This window comes from Trifolium pratense, linkage group LG1 (genome assembly GCF_020283565.1).
Source record: "Trifolium pratense cultivar HEN17-A07 linkage group LG1, ARS_RC_1.1, whole genome shotgun sequence".
Lineage (NCBI taxonomy): Eukaryota > Viridiplantae > Streptophyta > Magnoliopsida > Fabales > Fabaceae > Trifolium > Trifolium pratense.
In genome coordinates, this window is record NC_060059.1 from 31,127,067 (window position 1) to 31,141,849 (window position 14,783).

The window sequence follows — 14,783 nt, forward strand, 5'->3', positions numbered from 1 at the left end:
TTTACCCTCTTATATAATACAATATATCTATCAATTTAGTTAAATTTTTTTTCTTTATTAGCAATAGTGAAAACCAACATAGTCGGGCTTAGGGCCTCATGAATACCAAAAAAAAAAGAAAACCAACATAGCAGACATTATTAAAGTTTAAATTACATTCATAATATTATAATAATTTCACTGCTCCCTATGTAAATGTCCCAGCAATCTTTTTTTACCTTTTGTTTATAAGTGTTCACTGCCCATCATCGATTTACCTTGTGCTTGGGTAATCCTACCCTCCTAACGGTCGATTCAATTTTAGGCCCACTTTTTTAATTTTATTTTTTATATTTTCACTTTTTTGGTAATGATTCGGTGCTTCACAGTGCACTATTGAACGGTTGACCAGAGAAAATTACACTGTTGATGAACTTTGTTAGATGGAATCTTGATTTTGAATCTTGATCATGATGATATCTGACTTTGATAGGTGTGAGGTGTAATGTGACTTATGGTGAATACTAATCATTGGATTATGGTGTGTTTTGAGGGACAAAATCTGAGGTAGTGATTGTTTATGATGATATCCTCAGACTATAGTTTGTTGGGTCCCACCAATAATGATTTATATCTATGGTGGAAATTGAAGTGTGTAGGATTGGATCAGCTCAGATCAAACCATACTCAATTGTAATTTGGATGGTTGCATTGCATATTGGAAAAACTAGTTCTTGATCATTACTTGTTGACCCTAGGGTACCCCACATGTGTGTGCCACATTCTAGCATCATGCTCTTCGTTTTGGAGTCTCATTTTTTTCCGTTGGTTTGAGATTTGGGTCTTGCTGACCAGTGTTTTTAAGTAGACGTAAGTTTCGGTCGATTTCGGTCGAATTCAGGCTAAAAATCACTAAATGGATAAAAGTTATAATTATTTAATTTGAATTTAATTCTGATCGACTACATATTTACTTTGTTCGGGTGTCGAATCGTACGAATGATGGGTAGAACGAGTTGGTAATTTCAAGTTATATTGAAATTTTTTTTACATCCGAAACTCCATTATACAAAAATTTCTAATTTTTAAATAGTTCAATACCTCATACATAATGCATTAAAATATAGAAGATTAAATGAAAAAATAAAGAAGGTGAAATATAGTTACTTTGATTCAAATATGTAGATCAAATGATAATAATATATCTAGTAGAGCGAGAAGTAGAAATTAAAATAGATCTAAAATATATATATATAAATATAGTATATATATTAGAATATCTTTCACACATCATTCATCAGCGGATTATAAGCTTATAAAATACTCCCTCCGTCTCAAATTATAAGGGAAAAAAACAAAGATCACACTTATTAAGAAAAAGTAAAACATGATAATTTGAAATATGTTTTTGTGGGTTTTCCTTGGAATAAGTTGCATGAGAAGATGTAAAAGCAATTCTTATTGATTGTTGTTTATTGAGAAAAGGGGAGAGAGAAAAAATTAAATGCAATTTGCATTAAATTTTATGAGATTAAGGCAAAAAAAACATTCTGGAAAATGGTTTTTTCCTTATAATTTGGGGAAAAATGACATTTTTTGCTTTATAATTTTGGACGAAGGGAGTATAACATTTCTCTCATATATCAAACATGGATAAAAACAACAAAGCGAAAAGTATACAGAGAGAAAGGGGAAGAAAGAAAAAAAAAAGTACTTTTAAAGAGATAGAATTTTAATGGTTGTCTAGTCGGTTTCAATTATGAAGAGATAGAATTTTAAAAACCTGCACTCGTCTGCATGCAACCGTTTATGCCCGACTTTTCACAATTGTTGACCTAAAACCCCGCACCTGACCAAATGCTTCGATGTATTGTCAGTTATATCAGTTTCGAGTCGGATTATAGGTCTGTGCTAGCTCTATTTTCAAGGTAAAAAAATTAAAGAAGAAATAAATAAAGAAAATTATGTGAAAAAGAATAATTTTAAATATAGCTTCCAATAAAGCTTGTATTTGGATTATAAGTTGTTTAGATATATATTTTATTAAATAAACTTAAAAAATTATTTTTTGTTTATATTTAAAGTTTTAAACTGAAGTGAGGATCACAATAAAAAAAAAAAAAAAACTGAAGTGAGAATAATGATTTCACATCTCAAATATAAAAATATTTACTATAATATCTTATCACATGATTTTTAAAAAGGGTTAGTAGTGAGGACCATAATAATTGTCCTATAACACAGCATATAATTATGAGGGTCATTTTATAAGAATGATTTTGGTTGCATGCTCACAAGATCCACAATACATTAATGCACCAAATCATTACTTCCGCAGAAAGACAGGCATATATAGAGAAAATTTTAATGGAAATTGTTTATATACCTTAATTTTAATGGAGTATGTTTGAATGGATGATGGAAGCAAAATATAATAAATACTCCATCTAATCTTTTATATAAGAAAATATTTGTTTTTTAAATTCATGGAATGATTGACGTATTTGATATATTTATTAAACCAAATACATCAATCATTCTATGAATTTAAAAAGTAAATTTTTCTTATATATAGGATCGGAGGAAGTAAAATAAAAAAGAGTAGAATAAGATAGAATTAAATATTAAGAGTCTGTTTGATTGAGTTTTTGTTTTTAGTTTTCAAAAACTCTTTTATAAATCAATTTAAGAAAACAGTTTTTAAAAAAGAAAAAGAAAAAAAAGTTGTTTGAAAATTCTATTTTCAAAAACTATTTTGCAAAAGAGAAAATGAAAAAACTTGTTTGTTAAAATTATTTTTAAAATATGTTCTATTATTATTCTAAAAAAATTTCTATTATTTAAAAAATGAGTAATTTTTAAAACTATTTTTTTTTTGTTTAAAATAAAGTACTGATTTTTATTATAAAAAAATCAGAATTTTTTATAATAAAAAAAAACAAAAAGCAGATTTTATTAAATATAAAAACAGATTTTTGAAAATTTTAAAACAATTTTTTTAAATTTTAAAATAATATAATAATCTAAATATTATATTATATTTTTTTATTTAAATTAAAGTACTAATTTTTATTATAAAAAATAGCAATTTTTTGAAAATTAAAACAGTTTTTTAAATTTTAAAATAAAATAATAATTTAAATATCATATTATATTTATTAAATATTTATTTAAAAAATGAGTGGTGGTAGGCGGTGGTTGCCGCCGGAGCACCACCACCAGTCACCGTGGGTCCGCCGGAAAATTTGGCTCTGCCGCTCTGTGTCGCCGTGCCGGTGCCGGAGGTCCGGCATTGACCGCGGTTGACCAACCACCACACCTGAGTTTATTAATTAAAAATTATATTATTAAAAAAATCAAAAAGGAAAAAAAAAGAATTGGGTTATTAATTAAAAAAATAGAATTGGGTCTGATAGCAAATCCGGGGTGTCTAAATAGCAACTTTCTAAAAACTGAAAGTAAAAATAGAAAACTAAAACATATTTTACAAATTTCAGTTTTATAGTCCTCAAAACTGAAAAATACAAAACAGTTTTCGAAACTTTTTTTCAAAAAATAGTTTATCAAACAAGTTTTTTAGTTTTCTAAGTTTTAAAAACTAAAATAGAGAATTTGAGAAGTGTTTCAAACAAGCCCAGTTTTTTGGAAAAATTATGTTGCTAATTTTTTTTTAAAAAAATAATATAATTCCAATATAAATAAAATAATTAAACATAAGCAGAAGAAAAATGAACAACAAGCAGAGAAATTATAGTCAAGTCCACACATGCATATTTTTCTCATATACACCTTTACACCATGACATATATTGGCCCCAACGTTAGTCTCCTCTCCCGTGGGACATTCAAGAAGTTCACAGGCGCATATTTCTTCACAGATATTCATGTTCACCTAAAAACATAAAAAAATATATCTTATGAAGTCATGTCTATATTCGAAGCATAAAAGCCTTCCAATTAATTTCACGCCAGCCTCTCAGTTTCAAAGGGAATAACCTCTCACGAAGTTTATTTCCATTAGATGAAAGCCAAAAAATCTTAGTCTTATGAACATTCAAATCAAGACCTAATCTTGAGTCTGTCTTCCAAATGATATCAAGTGTTTTATCCATTTTCCCTAAATCCCCTATGACAATCGCTTTATCCAGATGCCAAGCTTGAAGAAGAAGCTTGCAGTTGTCTCTGATCTTATGTATAAGAGGGTGCAACACAAGAGTGAAAAGGAGCGGTTCCAACAGGTTGTCTCGTTGCACTTCAGTGGCTAACATAATATTGTATCCCCAAGGTACAACATTATTTCCCGATCATAAAGAAACTCAACACACAAGGAAATAGATAGACATCTCGCCCTTATCTCACATAGTAGCACCGAACTATCTACCATGTTAAAGGCATTTGAGAAATATCTACTATGAGCATAGCCAAAGAATCATCTCCATGTAGCTGACTCAACACCCTACATTGTTCAAAATGATGACCTTTGCTATTTCAAGATGATGGAAGTCCTCTCAGTTTTTTTTTCTCAATTTGTACATATCAACCCTTAGTTAATTTTACTTCTTTTTTAAAAAGTTTCAATCTTTTCCTCTTTGACTAATTTTAAAGGCTTAAGATTCCACCTTACTCACTCAATTTATTTTTTTTTTGAAATTGAGAAGATCTTCTCTCTTATTTCAACCCCAAACTGAAAGTCATTGAAATATTTATCGAAACAAAATTATATTTTTATTCTATTGTTTAAAAAGTGAAAAGAACAAAACAAGTTATAATTTTTAATTTTATTATAAAAAAATTCTATTGTTTAAAATGATGGATTTTTTAGTACTATACTACCTCCGTCCCATTTTATAAGACCTTGTTTGACTAAATACATTATTTATATGTCTTGTGTTGACTGTATTTTTCTAAAAGTAGATAAATGTAAATATTATTATATAAGATCTTGTTTGATTTGTTTCGATGAGTATTTTCAAAATATCAAATTTTTATAATTTTTATTAATCGCCAATTAAAAATATTCGTAATCAAAGTTATGCATTGGTGCACTACAGTGATCAACTTATTATTATATTTTGGGATGCTGGGATTATCTAATAAAACTCTACTCAACCGGAGTCCACTAATTGTAATTTAATTTTCTTAGGAGATGCATGGGCTCATTTTGTTTGGACATGAAGATGTGGGTATGCAATTATGCAACTAACCTAGTTACTTTCATAACATTAAACTAATATTAGTGGATTAAGGATAAATAAGTAGATATATACTTGTGTTATGGGCAATACATGTTAGTTAGACCATGAAATAAATAATGTATATGTATGTGATATGATATAATAGGACAAAGCCAAAGCATGTTTGAAAGCGATTATACATAGGTATAGTGATGGTGTAGTTGGAATTCCTAAGCAAAAGAATCAAGGGAAAGTGGGTTGTGGTGGGTTCTACCTATTTTCTGTATACATAACACATCCCAATCCCAATAATATTGTACAACACCTTACACTGCTCCATTGCATTGTTGCAGTCTATGATTCCACCCATTTCAATGTTGGGTGCTATTGGGGTCTCCTATGTCATAGGAAAGGGATATAGTGGGCATTATGCTATGTGTGTAGTGTGTGGGCTTAATGTGGATCATCCACTCAACCTTTAAGTTTAAATACAAATCAATATAAAAAAAAATGAAGTGAATTTTATTTTTACCTATGAACTCCTACCATTTGTATTGATGTGAGACAAAGGTAGAGTTGCTTTTTTTGGCAAAACAAACCTATTCATTTCTTCCCCTAGGGTGACAAGTTATGCTTAAGGCTATTTTTGAGAGTTTAAAGGGGAGAGAAAGATTTTAGAGGAAAAAATAAAAGAAAAAAAACATTAGTATCTTAACTTGAATTGATGAAAATAATTTTTTTTGGAAATACAAATTTTTTTTAGAACTAGGCCTAACCCAATCACCCAACCGAAATGTTATCGAGTTGATATAGTTTGGGTTCAACCACTCACTTTTTATAACTATGAACTAAAACAAACCAATTAAATTTCATGGACCAGGATTCATTCCTATCAAATTTCTCTATGGTTTCGTAATTTATACACTTTAGTTTTTCTTCTTTTATGGATTTTAGTATTTTGTCTTTCCAAAAATCTCACTCATCTCTAACAAATATGGTGACCATAGAAATTTTCAACATTGGGGAATCAAAACTCAAATTTCTTTGATTTTGTTTTTTAACAGCATAGAAAAGTGAAAAAAATATATGGTTCGAACCTCTACTATTATAATTTCATTGAGTTAAATTCAAATTCTCCTTGATCTAATCCAACACATGGCAACCCTTGCACAATATGGTTTCAAAAGTTATAAACTAGATGTGAAAAATGCTTTAAAAGAAACAAAATTTTGATAACTAAAGAATTTATATGTCAAAATTTTGTCGAGGGTCATGAGAAAACCTAATATTTTAGGAGGTTATATTAGATTAAGAGCAATGAGACCAATAATTTAAATTGATAAATAAGTTGATTGTGCATGAGGTTTTGTAAACTCAAAGAATATTTTATAGCCAAAATAAGAGCAACCAAATTTATAAATTATTCGTTATAAACTCATTTATTATATTTGTTATATGTAACCTCATCCACTATTTTTGTAAAAAAAGAAAAAGCATAGCCAATTTTCCTTGTTTAAATTATAATAATTGTAACTGAAAAAAAATTATCATAATATTTTAACTTTTTACCGTGTGTATACTATTTCTATTTCTTTTAAGTTGAGTGGCTCTAGAATATGTGCACGAGGTTTCCAAATTTGAGCCTACTACAGTATATAGCCTAGATACTAGCAATCGTTCATTCAAAAGAAAAATGGTCAGAACTCCCCAAACACAAAGTACTTTTTTCACTTTAACTTTTTTCCTTTTATCATGTTTTTATTAACTTAATCGTTATTTATATGTGTATTTTATAATTAGTACATTACCAAAGCTAAAAGTGGGTTAAAGTGTGTGTCTTAAAGGACACTTTCGTTCATATATTAGAAAGAGAAATATATTTGTTTTATACATCAACATGTAGTTTTCACTCTTCAAGTTCACATTTCAAATTTCATAATCACTTTTATTCTCATAACATTATTTATTATCACTTTTAGTTATTTTTATTCAACGTTAGTTAAAGTGATAAAGGAAATAATAATGAGATTTTTTGTCACATTGTGGGAGGATAAGGTGTGCCGTAGCAAAAAAATCTATAAAGTAGAGGTTGTCTTTATTGGGCCCCACAATTGTCCCAAAGTATGTGGGCTAATCTTTTTTAATGGGCCATGTGTCTACAGTAAATGGGCTAAATTCGTACTTCTTAGACCAAATGTTGGTGGTTATCATCTTATTTGCAAACCTATAGTTTTGGCTTTGCATATATACATCAAATCACAATTACAAACAAAATTTGATTAACCCAAGAAAAAGAGAAAATGAAAAGAAAACAAAAAATGTAAATTTGATTTCTTGGAAGTTTAAGATCAAGAGTTTAATGGATATGCACTGACAATGTAAAATATTTTTACACGATCGTCCAATAAACAACTATCATTTTGTCATGTCATATAGAGAAAGTGGGGTGATGTGAGACGATGTGGCGGAAAATATGGTTGATATTGGTTGACAGTGTAAAAATACATATTCCTTTTTCTCTTAGATGAAATAGAAAAATAGTTTTCATATCTTTAAAAAAAATTGGTTGATTTTCTCATATTTCAAAGAGAGAATACTTGTGCAGATAGGCGAGTCAATGTTGAATTATGTGTTGATGGTTTAGTATGGTGGAATCAATTATCAAGTTGTTCTAGAGAGAGTTTCTATAGAATTATAGAGTTAGTTTGTGTAATTATCATTTTCGTTAATCTTGTTTTGATGAGTTTGGTTTATGCCACTCACCCTTTGTTTTCCTTTTCATATTAATAATACTCTTTGAGCGATTGTAGTGGATTGACGGTGTATTGAGATACTAACATAGTTGAGATGTAAATGTAATACTATGATGTCATCATCTTCAATTTTTGCTTAATAAAAAAATTCATGATAATGCAATATTTTTTTTACGAAGAAAAATATAACTGAGTTAGGTTTTGGAGCTCACTGGATCAAATAAGTCTTTACGCCCGATAATAAGAGTTGAGCCCACACTCTTGCGGAGTATGAGTCAACTTCTTAGTTCTTACCGGCCAAACCAACCTTCAATGACATGATGCTATGTTAATCATTATAAAGTGAATTTAACATAATTTTTGTTAATAATGATACTTTGAATTTAGTTTGTTTTCAAAAAACAATCATGAAGAACATGAGGTTAATGATTTTTAAAAGTTAAAAGAAAAAGATATTGTAACATCATTTTCTTTGAAAGTGCACCGAACTTTTGCAAGTGGTTTAGCTTCCTTTCATTTCCACTTTATATATACTTTTATTGGACGATCTGCAAAGCTGGATGCCATGGATATGTTTGTGAGAAAAGAGAGTTTCAAATCCAATGCATGATACTTTTTTCGTTATTACTTTGACTGCATGTTATCCATAGAAATCAAAGATTTTTAGTGAATAAAAAAAATTGTAATTTTTTGAGCAATATTTTGGTGGTATATTCAGGGTTTATGTTATATGGTTATTCATAATAATGTGTATTAGTCCTTAATATTATATATTTCATTTCCACAATCAGCCTTTAAGTTTTGTTATTGTTGCATTGTATTATTGTAATCCCTTACATCATATTTTATGATTGTGCAAGCTACAACTTTTGATTCATAACCTGAGATTTTTTTTAAGTCCCTAGATTTGATCTAGTGGTAAAAAGTTTGAGTAATATTTTAGAAGTCATGTGTTTAATCTTCAGATTCATTGTAAACCAAAAAACTAGATATTTTTTTGTTGACTAAATTAATAACCAAAGATGAACAGCATTCAAGTGTCTATTTATCCCACGTCACATTAGAGATGAATGATTCATTGTTATGGGTTAATAAATTTGAACCATTGCTCTTGAATGAAGAAATTGCTGCCAAAAAATAAAAGTTTGGTTTTAAAGTTCTTGGATTTGAAAATTTAGTTTCAAAAATTTGAACCAATCAATTTTGGCTCGCGGAGCTGCTTCTTGAATTCTTATGGGCCGATCACTTTTGATTCGAGATCGGGAGTTAGAGTATAGTAATATCTACATAGGTCGAGTTGATGTCTTCTTTGGTGGTCTGGAGATTGTGGAGTGCCCTTTAGCTATTGGACCTCTATTAGGTGGTGTGTTGTGGTTCATTTTGGTGTGCGGAAGCTTGTTTTGGTGTGCCTTAAGTTTTGGTGTGTTTTGGTGATTCAGGAGGCTTGTTTCTAGCTCATTGTTTTTTCTTTTGTCCCTTATGTATCATGTTCCCTCGCTTGACATATTTCATGCATTGTTTGAGGCTTTCTAATAAAATTTGCTATTTCAAAAAAAAAAAAAAAAGAAGAAGAAGAAATGAATGGAGAAAGTAAATGAAGAAATCGGACATGTCTACGTGAGTCTTCTCAATATTAAGTGAGTTTATTTTTAATGGAACCTGTTAAAAAGATTTACACAAAGACCAATTTAAACAATTTAAAATTTAAAACTAAAGGACCAATTCAAAAAAATTCAAATTTAAAGGACTGTGTACATAATTTTATCTAAAAATAAGGTTATGTAAGACATGGTCAGCTAATATGGCATTCATTAAGTTAGCTAACCAAACTACTTCAAGTCTTCCATGTTAGAACTCGCCTTAAGTTATAACTCAGTTTATTAGTTGTCAAAATCACGGCGAGTCACCATGAACAGAAACCACATGTATGCATTAAAAACTGCAAGAAACACTGGTCTCTTTTGTCTATATGATACACAAATTGGTCAAATCCTTTGCATTCTGCTTTTACTTCGTTCTTTCTAAATTTTTGAGATCGATTGATAATTGATAATAATCAACCTAATTCAATTGATTGAATCAAATGTTTAAAGGCTAGTGTTGCATGGTGAAAAGATGTAGATAACAAAACTTATATATTTGAACATTTTAGTAGAAAAGTAACAATTGCAATTGTATTTAGGGATGATAATAAACTGAATCAATTCAAAATTAATTTAAGACTCGATTCAATAATTAACTCTTTGAACTTGATTTATGAACCAAACAATAAACTAAAAATTGAGCTCATTAAATAAACAAGTTTAACTCAAACTATATATAGTTTGCTTTGTTGAACCAACTAAAAAATGTGTGTGTGTGTATTATCATAATCTGTAGAAGGGAAAAAATAATCAAATTGGTTCAACAATAATAACCAGAACAGAGCTTCATATTAAACTGCAATGCAAAGTGTTTTAGTTATCATTTTTTTAGAATACTTATTCGCCGATGCTTCAAACACAACGATGCAATTATTCTTCAACGAGAGAACACCCTCCTTCCATTGAATCCCCGGTGAGTAGAGGTGTGCAAAAAATTCAAGTAACCTTAACCAAATCACTAACCAAACCATATCCAAAATTAATAACCAAATCCATTTTAAAAAAAAACCACACCAATTCAATACAAAAAAACCAATTCTAAACCATATCCAATTTTTTATAATTGGTTTAAAATTGGTTTTTAAATTAAGGCCCAATAAGGAAAAAGCCCAATAGTTTCCTTTTTAAAAAAAAACAAATTTTCCAAATTTAATTAATTATATAATTTAATAAATAAATAATTAATAAGGTGGTGGAGGAATTGGTCAACGCGGCGGTCAACGCCGGACCACCGGCGGCCGGTACGGCGGATCTCCGGCGATGGACGGCGGTGGAAGGCGATTTTCCGGCGAACTTCCGGTGACCGGCGCGGTGGTTGGCGGTGGTTGACGGTGGCGCTCCGGCGGCCGGCCACCGTCAACCACCCTTTAATATTTAATTATTTTTTATTTAACAAAATTTATTTATTTTAAAAATAATTATAAAAAACAGATTTTTGATGGTTTTATTTTTTAAAAAAATCTATATTTTAATTATTTTGGGCTTAAAAAAATCTGTTTTGTTGGGCTTAGAAAAAAAACTTTTATGAATTGATTATAAACCAATAATTCATAAAATTAAAGAAAAATTATGTTTTTTTTTATAAACAATAATTATTAAATATGTTCTTTTAATCAATTAAACAAAAAAAAATTGGCTTAATTATTGTAAAAAAAAAGTTTAAATATATAGGAATTAAAAGTTATAATAATGCATTTTTAAAAAAAATAAAAAATAAAATAAAATTTAAGATGAATCGGTTATAAATAAGTAACCTATTTTTTATTATAAACCGGTTATAAATTGGTTTCGAACCGATTATAAACCATATCCAAATTAGTTTTGCAAAATAACCAATTTTTCATTAAAATGATTTTGGTTCTAAACCAAAACCATAAATATGATTTGGTGTGGTTTTTAAACCATGCACACCCCTACCGGTGAGATCCCTCACACACCAGGGTCTATACATTGTAACAGTGGAATGCTTTGAAAGATGACTTTAATGAATTTACATGCAACGGTGGAATGCTTTGACAGATGACTTTAATGAATTTACATGCAATGGTGGAATGTATCTATTATATGTTAAAGTCATCAGTATGCAAACATGCTAGGTTCACAGGATTCAAATTCTTCATTTTGAAGTGATAATCAAAGAGATTTCCATTTGTGAGATTCATGACATAGTTAACTCGCATGTTTACATAACTCAAGTTGATTTTGACAGTAGCCAGAGTGAACCCTAGTCACTAAACATATTACATAAAGAAAAGAAATTCTACAACAAAAATTAATGAACATGGTTTTATCCTTTCACACAATTACAATCATAATCACATACTCTTATTTCTTATTAAGATCAATTCCAGCCTTTTTCGCAACTGCATCAAGTCCATTCTTCTCTATGGTCTTCAATGCCTTAGTTGACAGACGAAGCTTTACAAAGCGCTTCCCAGCTTCCCACCAAATTCTCTTGTACTGGAGGTTTACAAACTGCAGTTTCTTTGTCTTATGGTTTGAAAAAGATACAAGGTTGGCCTTGTTTGCTTTCTTTCCAGTTAAGGGACACACTCTCTCTAAATAAATAAAGAGTACTAGTAAGTTTAATCACCAACCACCTAGTTAAATCGTTTTACGACAATAATCATGATTTGCAGTAGCATACCTCAGATACTATTGATGATGTAGTTTGTCATCAATAACCAGTAAGATGTAAACATTTTTCTTTTTGTTTCTCTGGCTGAGCCAAAGATCAATTATTTAATGGGCTGACATATTCCAACAAATGTCCTTCTATACAAAAGTGTCGTATATTGAACTCCTAACCACATGCTTAAGACTAATCATTTTAAGGATTGACATCTCCAAACATATGTTCCATACAAAAAAGTCATGTAACAAACACCTATCTACATACTCAAGAATCTCAGTTATCCATCGATTGTGCAAAACCAAGTTATGCATGTTCTCTTATTTACAGAAAAAAAAAAAAAAAATCCATTACCGTAGAGAAACATAAATTAGGAAGAGTATTTGTCAAAAAACAAATAAATTAGGAAGAGGTATATGTGTCACTCTAAAGACGCAGCTGGAGTAAATACTAGTGCCAGTCTCTTTTGTACACAATAAAAAACTAAAATACACATTAACCAGAGCATAGTTGGTCACTTGGTGGGGAAGAAGAAATGGTATTTTCACGAGATATGACCCTATTGTTATGAAAATAAAAGATGCCTTATTGTTGTTTAAAATTTCTGTTGCCCTTTTCTACGCTTAACATAAGTTTAACACAAGTTTCAACAAAGAAAATCCATCCTTCAATACACTGAAGAGTAAAACAAATATCACTTGATCACATTCTAGTGTAATGCAACTACAGAGCAAGGAATTCTTGCATGAAAACCATGTTAAAATGAACAACTTATCAGAAACTGAATAACTGCTTATGATGCAAGTATTGCTCCTATAAACCTTCCTCTTTATATATACACATATGGCCTGCTCATATAAACAAACTAGTATGTAGCACCAACAACATTTGGGGCGTGTCTTGTTAGAGCAGCAACCAATAACAGAAGAGAAATAGAAAACGAAAAACGCAAACAATGAACATGGCCATTTGGTTACACAGTTTGGTAAAGCGTGCCTACGTCTGCAACTACAGAGCAGTTGTAGTTCCGTATTATTATTTGAACGAAATAGGGTTTCCAGTGTTACAAACCATATATATAACTACTCCTCACTCGCTACGCTCGCTCAGCTCCCCTGCTGCCCCTTGCCCACCTTATGTGTCTGTGAGCCATACTCAACATGTTTAGTGTCTGACTCATGTCAGTGTCGGACACCGATACATATCACACTAATACGACATCTACATTCCATTCAATAACTTGTATTTGATGTAAAGGTATCATTTTTAGTGTCATGTTTGGGGTATGCATGTCATAGTCGATACACATTTCATAACATATTCAGAATCAGAGCAATAATTATTGGATTGTTTCAATAGTCCTATCCAACAAAAGGACCATTGAAATGCAACATGGAAACATTGAAAAAAAAAAATGAAATTGAAAGAGAAAAAAGTACTTACTAGCAACAATTGGTTGAAATGGAGAAGAAACAATGGGTGTAGGCACTTTAAGCGAAGTCTGGGTGGAGATTCTGAGACCACTTAACTGCGAATTGAGGAACCCTAATTCTGAAATCACAAAATTGCAATGAAATATTAGTAATAACATAGATTCAGCATAACATAAGAAAACAATTTGAAATTGAAATTGAAATTGAGAAGAAGTTAGTTAGTTAGTTACGTGGTGAAAGTGATGAGGGTTTGTGAGTGTTGGCGAAGACGAAGTTGTTTCCAAGTGATATTGCAGAAGCTGTTGCCATTGTGCTATTCTCTTATTTTCTCTTCTTATCCAAACCAACCCAATCTTATTTATTTGCCTCTTCTCAAACAAATAGTACTATGCTTGCTATATTGTCCACCCACTGCCCTTTTCAAATAGCTTAGATAACTAATTCGTTCTTAATTGACGAATTTTTGGTTTTTGTCCCTGGATTTTTTTTTTTATATTCAAATTATTTTGGTTTTAGTCTCTGATGTCAGAGTCGATTAAAAAATGCATATGTGGCAAAAAGTGAGAATGATGTGTTAAAGATGATGCTTAGTCATCCGCTTACAAGGACCACAAATTCAAAAATGAAATTACATAAAGAGATCAAATCCAAAAAAACGAAATTGAACCCAAAAATATATATTTCTTGAATCTCTAAACCTATAAATCTATGTTAAAAGATACCAAAACAATATTTTCTTCTTGTTTTAATATTGAAACTGTTAGGATTCTCTTTCAACATATAAATCAAAGGTGTTCTTCTTCATCTTCATAATTTCTCTTTCTCTCTTTTTTCTTCTTTTTCTTCTTCAACAATACTAAATTCAACGTGAGCCATTTTGTTGTTGATAAATTCAACACAAGCTTATATTTTTCATTAGCTTCCATTTGAATTCCCAAATTTTTCAACATAAGCAGACAACTTTGGATTCAAATGGGAAATAGAAGCAACTTGTGTGTAATATGGTCTTTTAATTAAATCAAAATAAATGATGTATCACTAAAATCAAATTTTGTTGGGTAAAAAGTTTTATGGGATTTAAAGGTTTGAGATAAGAAAGAAAATTGAAGAAGGAAGCTTCTAGAAAGGAGGAAAAAGAAAATATCATTTTTAGTATCTTCAACGCAATAC

The 14,783-nt window shown here is 30.0% G+C and overlaps 1 protein-coding gene across 1 annotated transcript; it reads right to left on the reverse strand.

Annotated features, from left to right (window-relative positions):
- Positions 1 to 11,667: 11,667 nt before the first annotated feature.
- On the reverse strand, positions 11,668 to 14,019 carry LOC123899083 (50S ribosomal protein L28). Its single transcript, XM_045950143.1, has 3 exons — positions 13,844 to 14,019; positions 13,624 to 13,731; positions 11,668 to 12,106 (listed from the first exon to the last, which is right to left on the reverse strand). Exons 1-3 carry the CDS (start codon positions 13,920 to 13,922, stop codon positions 11,874 to 11,876), a joined length of 420 nt encoding a protein of 139 aa, XP_045806099.1. The 5' UTR covers positions 13,923 to 14,019; the 3' UTR covers positions 11,668 to 11,873.
- Between the last annotated feature and the right edge of the window lie 764 nt (positions 14,020 to 14,783).

Excerpts from the sequence above, each read along its gene's own strand:
- LOC123899083 (XM_045950143.1), bottom strand. The coding sequence starts at position 13,922 with ATGGCAACAGCTTCTGCAATATCACTTGGAAACAACTTCGTCTTCGCC. Across the intron at positions 13,732-13,843 it reads ACCCTCATCACTTTCACCAC|AATTAGGGTTCCTCAATTCG; the intron begins GTAACTAACTAA and ends TTGTGATTTCAG. Across the intron at positions 12,107-13,623 it reads ATTTCAACCAATTGTTGCTA|AGAGAGTGTGTCCCTTAACT; the intron begins GTAAGTACTTTT and ends TTATTTATTTAG.